The sequence below is a fragment of the Poecile atricapillus genome, chromosome 4 (genome assembly GCF_030490865.1).
Source record: "Poecile atricapillus isolate bPoeAtr1 chromosome 4, bPoeAtr1.hap1, whole genome shotgun sequence".
Lineage (NCBI taxonomy): Eukaryota > Metazoa > Chordata > Aves > Passeriformes > Paridae > Poecile > Poecile atricapillus.
The window spans coordinates 21,955,492-21,970,254 of record NC_081252.1 but is presented as its reverse complement, the minus strand read 5'-3'; the positions used below and the strand labels follow the sequence as shown (position 1 = coordinate 21,970,254).

Genomic DNA, 14,763 nt, shown 5'->3' with positions numbered 1-14,763 from the left:
TGTACCATGATTAATTAATGCACCAGTCAGGAGTACTCTTACTTGGAGGCTTCATAAAAATGAGGGTGTTCTTATCTTCCCTCTCCAAAGGAAGAACTTTTTTTCACTTGGAAAATGTGCGAATTGTTTTAAAATACACACATATTTGCATATATAAATGATATTAAAATATACAAAGGTAGGCACATACACAATCAGGCAAATAAACACATGAAGATGTACAAGGTATAAGCTCATTTATACAACTTGCTTATTAAACACACACATTATTGACAAGAGCCTGTGACAGAAGCAGAAAGTGCTTTGCCTCTTACCGGCTGGTCAGTCCGGTTGATGCCAATGAGGAAGAGGAGCTCTGCCACGAAGAGGCTGATGCACAAGTTCTTGTGAATCGTGTTGCGGTCACTCTGCAGCCCACGGAAGAAGCAGAAGGTGAAGATGCAGATCAGGAGGCAGACCAGTGAAAGCAGGATGCCAACCCACGTGATGAAGTCCAGGAGCAGGTCGTGGACTGCATCAGTGTGCTGAAGGTAAAACAAAAAAAAATCTCATCAGCTGCACGATGCGTGACTTCTAATGCATCCCAGACACAGAGTAAGGGTGCCTGTGGCACAAGGCACCAGTACCAAAAACATTAAATGGACCTAAACTTGAACCCTGCAGCAAGAAAGCTGCAACCTGAAACACCGACTCCAGGGCATCTTGCAAGGTGCAGGTGCCCTGAACAGACTCATATCCCAAAACCCTGCAGAAACATAATGCTGTTGATGAAAATACTGAGATATCAGGGCTAGTCTTGCGTGCGGCTCAATCTTGCACAAGCATGGCAAAGGAGTGCCTGGCCACACAGTATAAAGAACCATTGAACAGAGTGATTCGAGTGTAAAAAAGCATTTCATGCTAACAACATCATGTCCAACAACTGCAAGTCCATTACAACCATTTGCCAGCAGTGAAAAAAGACTCTCTTTAAATGTTCAGAGATGTATGAGCATGGAGGCTTTGGAAAGAAAGAGATTGCTTACTTTTTTTTTTTTTTTTTTCCCCACAGGGGAAGGAAAAAGGAAGTTTGATTTTTCTTTTTCAAACCCTGGAGTTATATTTTAGAACTCCAGGGAAGTCAGATTGATCCCGAGAACATTACCCAGAAAAAAAAAAGACAGATCTTTTAACACAAATTTGCTTTTAAACTGTAACAAAACAGTGATTTTAAAGACAGCCTGGAAAGTGACTGATTCCCTGTGATAAACTTTTAACATAGATGTACTTCAAAGCCATGCAGAAAAAGCCAGTGCAAAGCTAGGCAACAAAGTTTTGTGAGAGGCAGGATAGGTGAGACTTGGCTCTGCTGCCAAAACACTGCTGTATTGCTCCTGAGTTTACACTGCACGTCCCTCATGGAAAGAGAAGGCACATGATGAGACCCTCCTGGTGAGAGCATCCCACCACCTTCTTCCTTATTCAGGCTGTAAAACTCACCCGTAACTCCCCAAGCTTCCACCAGATGCAGTGAAACTATAGATATCGTTACCTAGCAAAATGTAACCAACGCACGAGAAATACACGGCGAGTCACGAGATGACTGCTTGGGTGTAAGTGGTTAGAGTCAATGAGCTGGGAAAAAGACTGGCTGGAAATCTCTGGGGGCATTTCACCGAGACCAGAGCAGCTTGAAGCCCAGCTCTGCGGTGCACCAGGTTGTGTTATAAATGATAATCACATTCTCCACCATTTCTGGCATTTTGATGACTTGGGCATTATGTAGGCTGGCAAATACAAGTGTCACACTTCAGAAAGCCAGGGCAAAGTGGAAACATTTTTCTCTCCATGGGATAAAAGCTTATGACAGATGGAAAAGGTGATTAATTTATCCATTTTCTTTGCCTGCTTGCCAATGATAAAGCCACATCAAATGTCAGGCCTTTCCCAATACACTCTGCTATGTCGGCACCCACAAAAAACATCTCAAGCCTTTCAGGTCTTTGGCTTTACCAGCATGAGTGACAGGCATCACATTATAATGAAAAATGGGGAGTGATTCTCTGCTCCATCCCTTCCATGCTGGAAGTTTTTTCTCCAGGAAGACTTAGAGGTGGAGAGATGGAGGGCTTCTTTGCCCAAACCCCCTTGCATCTCTTCCCAACTATTTCCAGTACCTAAGGAACTAGAGGTCACAAGTCCAACACGGAGACAAGAAATCATTGTGTGCTTTCTGCGGCTCATGACAGAAATGCCTATTCCAGCCAGCTCATCCAGCAGCGCCCAGAAACCTGACAAGATGAAGCACATCATTTCCCTGGCAGCTGCGCATTGCTTTATCTCAGTGTCATTCCAGCTCATCCATCCTTCTTAACTCTGCGGAAAAATGTTAATGCAAACCTTGCACCTTGCAAATCATTCTTTCTTTTCTCTGAGGCTGCAGGGGAATGGCAGGAGAACATCCCCCTGAACAATCTGGTTAGACTGGCTTGCCAGTATGAATGGACCAAGAGCTCTTGGGCTGGGCAACAGGACTAGGCAGCTGATGCAGGTGGATACAGGGCAAAAGAAACCAGGCAGACTGTGGCCCATGCACCCCACCCAGATGTGGCCATATTCATCCATACCAACACTAATTTAGCATAGAGCAGGGAAAATTCTCCAAGGGCTTCTTCCCCTAGGTGAGATAAGTCTCACAGCTCTTGCACCTCTTATCACAATACCACAGTTCTGCTGAATTTAAGATATGATGCAGGAATTATAGGTGTTTTTGCTCTTGGAGAGGGATCCTACCATCTAGGTTCTTTGTCTTCTTCAGGGAAGGGCTGCTTGCCCAAGAAACTCACCATGCTTAGCAAGAAACATGCTTCATTGCTGTATTATTATTATTATTATCACTCTTACTGCTTTTCTTTTTAATATTAATCGTAAAGATAATACTGATTTTATGTACATAACACTCATCCCCGGAGCGCTGGGAAACAACCATAAAAACAACTTCTCCATAATTACAAACTCCCTCCCCAACCTCAACAAACTCACAGAAGAACAAACAGAAAGGAATAATAACAATAAACTGGGAACAAGAGCAATTTAAAAAAACCTCAGGGGGAAAAGAAATATGAATTTGTAGCTTTTCTAGTAAAGTCCGAGAGAAGAAGTGAGCTGAATTTTAAAGGCTGGATACACTCCAGCCTGTTTGGGATGCCCAATTTCAGGTGCTACTGCAGAGCTAGTGGATCAGGGAAGACTTGCTAAGCACTGGCATCGTTCCCACGGCAGTGCCAACTGCTGCCCTGAGGCAGGCACATCCAGAGCTTGTACACCAGCAAGTACAACAAAAGGCAACTTGCCTTTTGCTGGAGACTGAAACTTGTAAATTACTGCACTTTACAGCAATCAGAATAATATGGGAAAAGGAACAATAGTGGCAACCTCTCCCAATGCCATGAGCTTTTCCTTGCCATCACCTGATTGCTGTGTAACAAACAAGGAGCAGCATAACCTGGTTTACACAGCTGCTATATGCAGCTCCAGGGTTATGTACAATAAAGGGCACACCAAGATTTTGTATGTAGGTCTCAGTCTTCAAGCTGGTTTCTTAGCCACAGAAAAATGCAAGAAGAGCAAATCTTCTTTTTACCCTGTCTGGCACTGTCCAAAACTCCTCGACTGAGGATAAAACAGCTTGGATGTACACACTAACCACTGAATCACAGCATGGTGAAGGCTGGAAGGGACCACCAGTGGGGTGACTGGTCCAACCACCCTGCTCAGGTCCAGCTGGACTCTGTGCCACTGATCACGACCCTCTGGGATCTGCTGTTCCCAGAAGATCCCTAGGGATATCTTTCCAGCACAATGAAAGCCCTAGGGTCTTTAAAACATGCAACATATATCTGAGACCACCAATGTATCAACAGTCATCTCTTGCTCCTCAGTGATCTTCCCAAATACTTGGGCAACCAGAAGAGCCCATGAGAAATACCAGATGTCAGTCCAAGAGACAATTTCCCAACAGCATCAACCAAACAACTCCTTGCCCAAATGCACCATGGCTCTCCAGATGGGTGCTACATGGCACAGCATGCAAGACACCGAGTTTTGTTACCACTATGCTACACTCACTTCACAGAATAAGTTGACACACAGATTATTTTTAGTACAGGAACAACTTACTGAGTAATTAAAAAAAAGCCAACCAAAAAATAATACACTTCAGGGACAGGGTTTCTATAGAAAGTATGTTTTACATTTATGATTTAGGTATGAACCCAACCCAAAGCCCAGTGAAAGGAGATGTCTCTGGCTTTGGAATAAAGACCTGGTTTTGTTCCAGTGGAACCAAGAGCAGTAGGAGGAGAGTGCTGACAGGGATTTGCACAGGAGGAGCTACAGGAGCATTGGTAGCAACCACAGCAGGATGCACAGGCAGCCCCGATATTATCCAGGCTGGGAAAATCAATGAGCAGCTCTGGCAGTGCCTGTACACCAGAGCTGAGCTAATAAAAACAAATCCCAGGGAATGTCAGCTTACGATAGAATGGCTCTCCCTGAGATGAACAGCCATTTCCTCCCTTATTAAAAACATCAGCAGAAGAAAACAGCAGCCAAACCCAGCTGCCAGAAGCAAAGGACACATTCCTTTGCCTAATCTGTCCCTCCAGGAATGGAAGAAGTAATATCTTTGGGGGTGGAAGAATAAGCAAGCAGTAAATATAAACACAGTGTCATCAACCAGCTCAAATATGATCGCTCGGTGCCTGGTGGGAGCTGGCAGAGTGCTGGGCTGGGCAGAGACCCAAGTGGGACAGGTTTGAACTTCTGTGCATTGCTGATGCTGCTTCTTGTATTTGTAGCTCTTTGGGGCCGTGTGGGGTCCCTCTACCCTTTTTCCCCTGTCTCTGGTGGTGAGAGAGGATTTACTGCTATGACCTGGCTGTAATGCTCTGTGGCTATGTGCAAAGTGCTACTGAAGAGGCAGATGGTTTTGTAGATGTGTCAAAAGCACCAGATGGGTTACATGGACTGGGAGGAAACCCCAAGGATTCCTGAAGTGCATCCGAGCTGGCTGAAGGCATCACTGGCTGTGGCTATGAAGGCATGAAAATCTTTAAGGGAGCTTTTCCCTTCCTGTGGCCAAGAGGAATGTGAGCTGGGGGATCCCTTTGCTTTAGCATCCATCCTCTCCATCTTTCCTAAGGATGCACCAAGAGAGGCAGGCAGCTGTGCTCCCCAGTGAACACCCATGGACCTGGTACGCATCCGCTCTGGGCTCTGCAAATCACTGCCGTCATTGACACCATCAGGTCCTAACCCATAAAGAGAGCAAAATTCCCACGTGAGGCCCATGTACAACATTACTGTCTTCTACCTTTGGCCATTCACAATAAGGCTGAGAACCCTGAGCATTCCTACAAGGTGGTTTAGTCACCTTTTCTCTCCTTGCCTTAGTCCACCAAGCTGCCTTCATATTCTGCATGGGCAACACAGACCATCTTCCTCTATTTCTGCCTTCCTCAGCAAGATGAAGGCCTCCTAGCAGAACTCTCCCTTAAACTTGTCACCAAAATGCAACAGCCCTCTAGCAACTGCCAGAAGCAGCAGCCATTCTAAATCCTGGAAACCCCTGTGGCCAGAATAAAGCTGTATGGGGGCAGGTGTGCACAGAGAAATGGGCACAGACCTCACCATGTGTCACAGACACTACTGCACATACAGCACGTGCCAAGAACCCACTGTTTCCACTGTACTCACCAACCCCTCTGCAACTGAGAGGCAGCTGAGGTGAGATTTGTGGAGAGAAGGTGAGTCTTAGGAATAATAATTGCATCCATCATCCTGCTCTCTCATGCTGGCTAGATTTTGGAAGCTCTGATTACTCATGTGGCATCTCCAACCCAAGAAATGAGCTACGGCAACTGTGTGAAACTCAGTGTAGCCATCCACCCAGCCAAGCTGGCAGAAATGTGAGTTTCTGAGAAAAGTTTCTTGCCAGTGTGAGCTATATGACTTGCACATGAAGTTTAGAACACAGGATCAGCCTGCAGGAACTCCAGTTTGCTCCTCTACTGCTTTAGGCAATGGACTGCTACATTCCACTTAGACTTCATATATTTTTATTCCTTTCTCTCCTTAGCTTGGCTCATGTTTCCACTTCCCAAACAATTAGCACAGTTAGCACCAATGTTTGTGGTAAAGAAAAACACCTGAAACTTTCCTATTAATTGCAACAGTCAAAACACCTTTCTTTTTTTCCTCCTTTCTATTAGTATTTAAAAAAAGAAGAGTAAGATCTGGCACTCACTACATACTGATAAGCAACATTTTTCTACCCTGGGGGTACCTTTGCTTATTCTGGTTTGGGTGGGTTTTTTAATTGCATTTTCCCACCAGCTCTGAACTTGTTTTCTGGCTGCATAATTTTCCCATGATACATTTAAGATGCATCTGCTATAATTAGTATAATGCAAAGCACAAGCTTATGAAAAACAACTTGTAAATGTTGAATATTTCTACAGCAATTACATAGGTAGGATGGTTTATTTAACAATGGGCTTTGTTCCACAGCATGGGAGCCACCACATTTTTATAGACAGTAGCTGGAGGGAGACCTGCAGCTGAGGGTCCACTGCTCTTCCCAGAAGTTATGCATCCTGCTTGTGTGCACAGCCAACTCTTGGTCTTGGACAATGTTATTTTACCCCAGTGGGTGAGTAAGAAACTCTGAACCCAACTTATTTTAACAGGCAGAAAGCATCTTCAAATTAAATTCTCCTCTTAATCAGGTACTGTCCTAGTCAGACCAGAACTGATCCCAGCAACTTCTACTCTTCAAGCACACCAATAAATCCCTGCTGCCATGGTCAGCTGGTGGCATTTTCTGTCCCTTTGGACAAAGATATATTGCTTTTTCATGCTGGAGAGCCAGATGGCCATCAATCACCTCTCCTCAGTGGTACTACCTTCCAGCTCTACCTTGCCATGCACACTCTGCTAATAATTAAACTGTAGCCTGGAACTCACAGAGCAGCCACCGAGATCCCCTCTGGAGAACATGCTCTTGTGCCATGTTACCAGGCAGGAAGATCATTCATGAGCAGATGTGACATTTGTCAAATTGCTGCTGGTTTTTGATTAAGGAGCAGGACTATAATGTCTGCTCCCCATGTTGTCCAGTTTTCAGTCTTATTATGCAGGGTGCTGTGGATTCTCCTTACACCAAAGGTTGTTCCCCATGGATCCAAAAATTCAAACAACTGACGTCAGGAAACTACAAATCTCAATCACAGAAGAAAACTGATTCTGTTGCAGAGCTCCCAGAATATTGTTAATTATTGTGTGTGCAACATTACTTTCTAGACATCCTGATCATTGCCAGAACAATGGTCTAAGAAGTTTTGCAGAAGCACACAACATCATCTCCCCAGGGATCACTGCACTTCCAAGAACACTAACAGGTCATGGAATGACAGAGGAATGCCTTTTTGAACCAGCCACAAGACAAGAAAATTATTCAAAAGCATATCCATAAGCAGTGAGCATGAGTCAATGAATGACAAAAACCCCCATTTGTTTCTAAACCTCCCCTTTTCCAAAGCAGCAGGTATTGTGCTGCCAAGTCTTTAAAATCAACTCATTACAATAGCATAAGGAATGTCATATTCCTTCTATGCCAAGAGCCACATGGTCAGCTCCACCATGGAGTGAGAGAGCACCACCAGGAAGAGCAAGGTAACAAGCAGCTGGCAGGACAAGTTGCAAACATTTGCATATTTATATCTGAAATATGTGTCTATGTTATGTGGGAGGGAACCCTGCCCTGCCTTTGCCCTCAGGCCAGGATGATCACTGAAGTGGACATGCCAGGAAACCGTCCAGTTGTATCAGAGTCAACAAAGTGGATCCAATTTGGCTCTTACAGCCATGGTACTTTGGCTGCAGCCAAATGATAAAACATGACCTGAAAGTCTTGAGGGCACTTGTTAACACCCAGAAACAGCCACTAGCTAATAGCACACTGGCTTGGCACTTGGGAAGCTCCCAGCTGCGGCTCTTTCCAACCTGCTGGATGAACATGGGCAGGGAAGGGTCCTACATACCTTTCCTGCAAGCTGAGATAACAGCAGGTCTACTTGTCTCACGAGGTTTGGATGGAAAGTGCAGGCAAGGCTGACCCGTTTGCACTTTGAGAAGAGGCCTGCTGAGCTGTATCTGCACCACGCAGTAGGGATCACCCCCATTCACACCAGTGGAGTGGATCACTATCTGCATTTCCCAGCTGCCTCCTCTGACTTCAATGACTCAGGCATATCTCTTAATTCCAGGTGGGTGATAATGAAACAAACACAAATTTCTTATGAAAATTCAAGCAGTTGTAGGCAACTGGCAAAACCAGACCTGGACTGCAGAATGCCATTAACCTGTAAATATGTGCTTTGAATAGGCCTTTTCTTCAGGCATCTCCCAGGACAATGCCACAAACATTTAATGGCATGTTTCCTAAACTAGGACTGACTCCTGCAGAATAAAGTGATTACTGCAACTCGCAGGAGCAACATATATATCTTGCCCCTCTCAGGTGGACCCAGCTGTTGTGGGAAAATGTGCTCCTAGGCGACCATTTATTTTTTTGCAGATCTTTTGTCTTGTCATGCATGATACTTATTTAATATATATTTTATTTCAGCTCTTTACATTCCTCTTCAGATTATTAAGTGAAACAAAAATACACAAAGCAGTGACACTGGAAGACTACATGAGAAAAAGTAGTTTTAAAACCATAATAGCTTTTGTGGTTATGCTTGTCATGGAAGTGATTCTGAAAAGTTCTGCCTGCATGGAAGATGCCAGTTCTATACCTAGCTCAGAACTGTGGATTTTGCTGCTGTGCCAGGCACATGAAACAGAGACAGCACAATGCAGAAAATGACTAGGCCAAAATCTTTTGGGCATCAGGGCCTTTTCTTCTTTCTCCGGCAGTTTAGACTGTTCTCAACCAAAGACAACTGAGGCAGCTCAGGAAATGGAGGACCATCTCAACCTGCTATTGAGTAAAATCCCAAATGTGTGCTTCACTCCCAAAACCACTGCTACCATGAGGAACATCTCCCTTCAGGATTAACTTCTTCAGCTCCAGTGGGGTTAGTAATGTGGAAAGCCAGACTTACATCACGGAAATAAATGCAGGCAAGGGAACCAGCTGGTTGTGTACTGGCCTCAGGTAGGTGCCAGTCTATACAGGATGGTATCAGAAGCTTCCCTCTCATGTGTCATACTCTGCATCTCTCTGTCACACAGTGAGATGCACACATAGTATTTTTCTCCATAGCTGGAATGAGGAGAACAGTTGGCTCCACACATGCACCTCACACAAACACCTGTGGTAGTGTATCTGCAGCTGCTGCTAGCAGGACACCCAACCTGCACCCCACAAGGCAGACTGCACACTTCTGTCCTTCCACCTCACAGCTCCCTGGTGGCACAGGGAGGACCCTGTGAGAAAGAACCCAGCCAGGAGATGCTCTGCACCACTTAGCAAAGGATATGGCAACAGCTAATCCTGCTCACTCACCATCCCCACCTCAGAACTGCCTATGCTAAGAGCCTAAGACAGGTTTTGCATTGGTTGTGACTATTTTATGTTTCACCATAGAGCAGAAAGAAGACTTATACCAGATGGTTTCTACTTGCAGAGTTAGTGTCACACAGCAACTTCCCTGCCTAGCTCCATTAATGGTAACAAAATGGTGCCACACATTGACCACACTTCCTGCCCAGTGTGCATTGGCAGCCTGGGAATCTGGAATGCCTACCTTAACTTCCACATGTGCCATCAGGACTGCAAAGTTGGTGAGGTGGTTGCAGGAGCACGTGGTGTGTGTCTTGTTAGTTGTCAGGAGGCGGCAGCCCTGGGTGGACCAATAGCCTGTCATCGTACGCTTCGTGTAGCTCCAGAATGAACAGTTTGGGTTAAAATTTTCTTCTGACTGCTGCAGGGAAGAAATTAATAAATGGAGTAACAATGATAGGCTCTCAGGGATTTCGAAAGGCACCACTGAAGCTCTCTGCAACTCTCACCCTTTAATTTTAGATAAATAATCAGCAGTGGTTTATACGTCAAGTATTACTTGCCAATACCAGAGAAAGTTAGATTGTTGCTGCACTCTTTGCTAATGCAAACTTAGTTCTTTGTTCTTGATTAATTTCAGACATTGACTAAATCCAGCTCTTCAAAACCAGACTGCTTCATTTGCATTGCAGAGCAGAGAAATTAATTGCTTTAAGCAATCAACTTTTGCAACTACTGAGCTTGGCTAACAGGAAGACTAGCTGTCCTCTTTCACTGTAATTCCACTTTCTTCTAACATCCCCTGCCACCATGATAAAGTAATATTATGATCTATTCCAATTTATTGGTAGTTGTTAATTACAGAATGATGCGTGTCAGCAGCCGAGCAATAGGCATCAGCTCAAAGGAGATACTTTCTTTACTTCTATTAATGCAGTGTAAAAGAGACCTTCTCCATAAATAACACAAAGTGCAAAGGAACAAAAGTATAATTCAAAATCTAATCAAGGACTGCTGGGGGCCTCGAAGCAGCCAACTTTTACATCATTTCATTTCAGAAACTGAAAAAAAGAAGAAGTGCTTTTTGAGCTCACACACCTTGATGTGCTTGACAGTAAACACCACAGGATCAGCCAGGTAAACCTTATTGCTGAACTCTTTATTTATTGCTGCCGTGATGACAGGGGAGTTGACAATGACGGAGTGATTGGTCGACATCGCCTCTGTTCCCAGCTTCATGCTGGCATTCTCCGTGGAGAGATAGGTGCCCAGATTGTTGTACAGCACAAAAGCCACCCTGATCTCACCTAGAGGAGAGGTAAGAGGTTAGATAGCTGGGTTGAACCACTGGGGTGGCTTTTTGCTTTTTAGATTTCAAATCTTTTCTCTTAACCAACTTCAAAACTGCTCTGAGAAAATGTGAAAGGACCAGGACCTGGCATATGAAAACCCACCTCTTGCCAATTACAGTGAGCAGCACCAAGAGGTGCAACAAGCAGTCCTTGGATAAGAAGGGGAGAGCTGCTTCTTCCAAAAGAAACTTTTATAAGCAAAAAGCTGAGCAGAAGACAGACTGGGAAGGTGGGCTTATTTTTGGCATCAGTAGCTGTAACTGGCTTCAGAAAAAAAGAGGCCAGGTGGTCCATTTCCCACCTGACATCACTTTATTCTCCTGGATATACCTGGGAAACATGTTTCAAGCTGACATGTTGCACAGATGCAGTATAAAACTATAATTTAGTCTGGTAATAAATTAAGACTATCTCAGAAAAGTGTAGGGACAAATCTGGGAGAAGAAATCAAAACCTTTCCAACACAATTCCAATCTCACATGGCAGGTAAAACAAAATTTCAGAAATTTAATTTAAAAATATATTTGTTCTCTTAATTTGCCAATCAGATAATCAGAAAAACACCATTAGAGAGCCTGCAGAAAACCAAGTCTACCAGACAACTGTTTTTAACTGAAACCATCCAGCTTGCCTTCTGTTTTGCACATTATTTCACAGCCTATAAGTAAGAATGGAATGTGATTAGTTCGCCTTTATATGTATTAGTTGTGGAGAGATACGTTATTGTTTCTATATGAATCACCACAGCATCTGAAGAAGGTGAGGCACTGATGACTCCAAAGGTTCCTCCCAACCTAAATCCTTTTATGATAGTTTTATTTGTAGCTCTTTGGTGACCTCTGGGCATGCGTCAAGCTGGTGCAAATTGATGGGGCTTTGCTTTGAACAGAACTCCAGTGATACTGTGTTTAGAAAAATGAAACTTCCCTTTCATTGCTGCCAACAGATAGAGTAAAAGTCTTACCCTGTTGGAGTTTTGCTACACATCTTGAGTTTTAAACTGTCTCTAAAAGAAATACTTCTCCTCAAATCCTATGTGCAACCAAGCCGATAGCAAGACTTTCTTTCTGAACCACTGGACCAAAAGTCTAAAATTTTTGGAAATTTTAACACATCTGGTCTGGTTGTAATGCTGCCCTATCACTCCATGTTCTGTATTCTTTACGCAGAGGAGGGTGGAGCACTGGCATGGGCTGCCCAGAGAAGCTGGGGATACCCCATCCCTGGAAGTGTTCAAGGAAGGCCAGGTTGGATAGGGCTTGAGCAACTTAATCTAGTGGAATGTGTCCCTTCTCATGGCAAGCAGGTTGGAACCGGATGATCTTAAAAGTCTCTTCCAACCCAAGCCATTCTATGATCCTGTGTTTTGTCTGCAGTGACCAAAGCCCATATATGAATGTGGTCCCCTGCACACAGATCAAATTTTAAAGGAACTCAGAAATAGGAACATGTTGGGCCCACCAGTAGAAGCCTGAGTTTAAAGTTGGTCTACAGTGAGGCTGTAGAGGTCAACAAATGTGTCCGCTCAAACTCCTGATCTGGAAATAAATGGCTTAGCAGGATGAAGACAAATCACATACAACATCATCTAAAATTTATGCTGTATCAGGAGGTTCATAAGATACAGAAAGGCACTAAAGATTTAGACTCCTAACAGTTAATCAGCCTTTTCTGCCATGTTGGCTCATTATTAATATTTGCTACTATTGTTTTCTCCCTTGACTTTTTCAGATGTTTATACGGTGCCCTGCTGTGAAGCAGTTTACTCAAATGAGCCTCTTATCCCATCTGAAGCCTCCTAGTGCAGACATCAAAAGTTAAAAGCACTTCTCTGGATTCAGCACTGGGCCCCAGAAGCCCCATAATTTAAGGATCTGATGCATTTTTACCATCACAAAATACTTTTGAAGGCTGTGAATCACTTAGCAATATAATACATTCCCAGTCAGCCAACATAGCTTGCAGTCAAGGGTATGAGCAAATGACGCTACCCGTTAATTTAAATATTAACATAGCAATTCCTACTTTACTTCTAATGGTTAAACACAAAACAGTGCCTAAGGCATGAGTGCCTCATGAGGATGCTGTGGCCTGAGGTGCCAGACCTACCATTTCGACCATTCTGCTTCAAGGTATTTGCTGACAGCTGAATGGCGCTCCCATGGCCCATGTTCTGGGGAAACTTCAGATCTTCCAGATTCCCATCTGTGCTTAGTCTCGCAACTTCCAGCTCTGTGTGCAAGAGAGACAGACACTAAGTAAAAAAATCTCTGCTGAAATAATCTTCAACACAGTATTTCAAAGCTACAAAATGGTGCTCCAGACCAGCTCAGAGGAGGGGAATCAACTTACAGTGCTGTATGCTAGAATGTGTTTGGGCTCCTATTTCTTTTTAAATCTTTGCCCTGAAGAAGCTTTAAATTTAATTAAAAAAAAAAAAAAGTGCAAATAAATTCTGCTCTCTGTGGAAGACAAAAGACAACCAGTTCTTGTAAACATGAACCTCAGGATATTAAGGACAACGGTTAAAATGAAAATCTGAGAATACTAGTTCTTTGCCACTGGCGATTGGTACTTTCTGTAAATGTTATCAGTTCTCAGGATCTTCTATTCATGGAAATAGAAAGAAGAGTTGTTCTCATTTTACATATGCACAGTGGGAGTGCTGGTGCTTTCCATCATGCTTGTTTTTTAATTAAAATCAACAATCAGCTGAATAAAGACACAAATTTGTATGAAATGAAACACAACTGCTTTACGATGAACAATCCCCCTGTGAAGCAGCGCTCTCATTGCTCTAGCACAGATTATACCCTCAAAGCTGGGAGTAATAAAGGCCGGTCAGGAGCTCATTTTCCATGGGATTTCAAGGGCAGAGAGTTGCCTTATTCCTTTAGGCTCTTTTGGAAAGACTTTGAAGTCCTTCAGACAAAGGCCCAAGACATATCTAGCAAATCACTCTCCAATTAATCTAGGGATCAAGACCAAAGCTGGGCTTCACAGCCTTTACTCTTCCACTGGTTGCTCTCGGTACTTGTGGGATTTGCCCCTTACGGATGTTGTCAGTGTTCTCCCGGACGATGTCTGTCTTCAGCAGGTTGTCAGCCAGCACGAAGGCACTGTCCTCCACCGTGTCCAGCAACTTGGTGGCCGCGCGCTGCTGCTCGCTCGCGTTCAGGTCCCTCCATGCGTTCAGAGCCTGAGGTTGCAGGAGGTTGTTCACCGTCTCCACCATGGCCTGCAAGGCAGAGGGATGGAGTGAGAAAAGGCTCCAGCAAGCCTAAAGCATCAGAGACCTCTGACATATGCCTAGTCCCATCCTCCAAACACACCAGTTTACAGGGGGATGACAGCATCTCCTTCCCCCACCCATTAGGGCAGCCTACAATGGAGCAGGACAACTTTTATACCATCAGATGGGACAGGGAGGAAATACTGATTTTATTATAAACGCAGGCTGGGAATAGTGCTTTTCTGCTTCCATAATCATCAGCTCTGGGCTTGGAAAAAGAAGGAATTAGGGCAAGTGGGGAAGGAGGGGTAGGAGGAAGATGATGGTTAAGGAAACATGCAGGAAAAACCCATCTGCAGCACCAGAGCTCAAGAGTAGGGCTGGGGCACTCGAGGAAGGTATTTGTATCTGCAAAGGCTACGCTTCCTAAAACATTTCCCACCACATAACCCTCTGGCAGGCAGCCATGAAGACACAGATAGCTGAGTTACACCACTTCATCCAGAGCAGCAGCAGGTGCCCACAGAGATTTAGATAAGACACTACATTTCAAATCACTGCACTGAGGAAGGAGTCAGCCCTGCGGAAAGTCCCTCCTACAGTGCACCTTCTGCCCTGGGCTGCCACGC

At 44.3% G+C, this 14,763-nt stretch overlaps 1 protein-coding gene across 2 annotated transcripts in view; it reads right to left on the bottom strand.

Annotated features, from left to right (window-relative positions):
- Positions 1 to 14,763, bottom strand: part of ADGRL3 (adhesion G protein-coupled receptor L3) — a 481,237-nt gene that overhangs the window by 54,348 nt on the left and 412,126 nt on the right. For both annotated transcript variants that reach the window (XM_058838032.1, XM_058838033.1), the window contains 5 exons: positions 13,957 to 14,140; positions 13,012 to 13,134; positions 10,649 to 10,857; positions 9,795 to 9,971; positions 315 to 524 (listed from right to left, as the gene is read on the bottom strand). In XM_058838032.1, the coding sequence (XP_058694015.1) occupies positions 315 to 524; positions 9,795 to 9,971; positions 10,649 to 10,857; positions 13,012 to 13,134; positions 13,957 to 14,140 (903 nt within the window). The remainder of the gene's footprint in view (positions 1 to 314; positions 525 to 9,794; positions 9,972 to 10,648; positions 10,858 to 13,011; positions 13,135 to 13,956; positions 14,141 to 14,763) is intronic.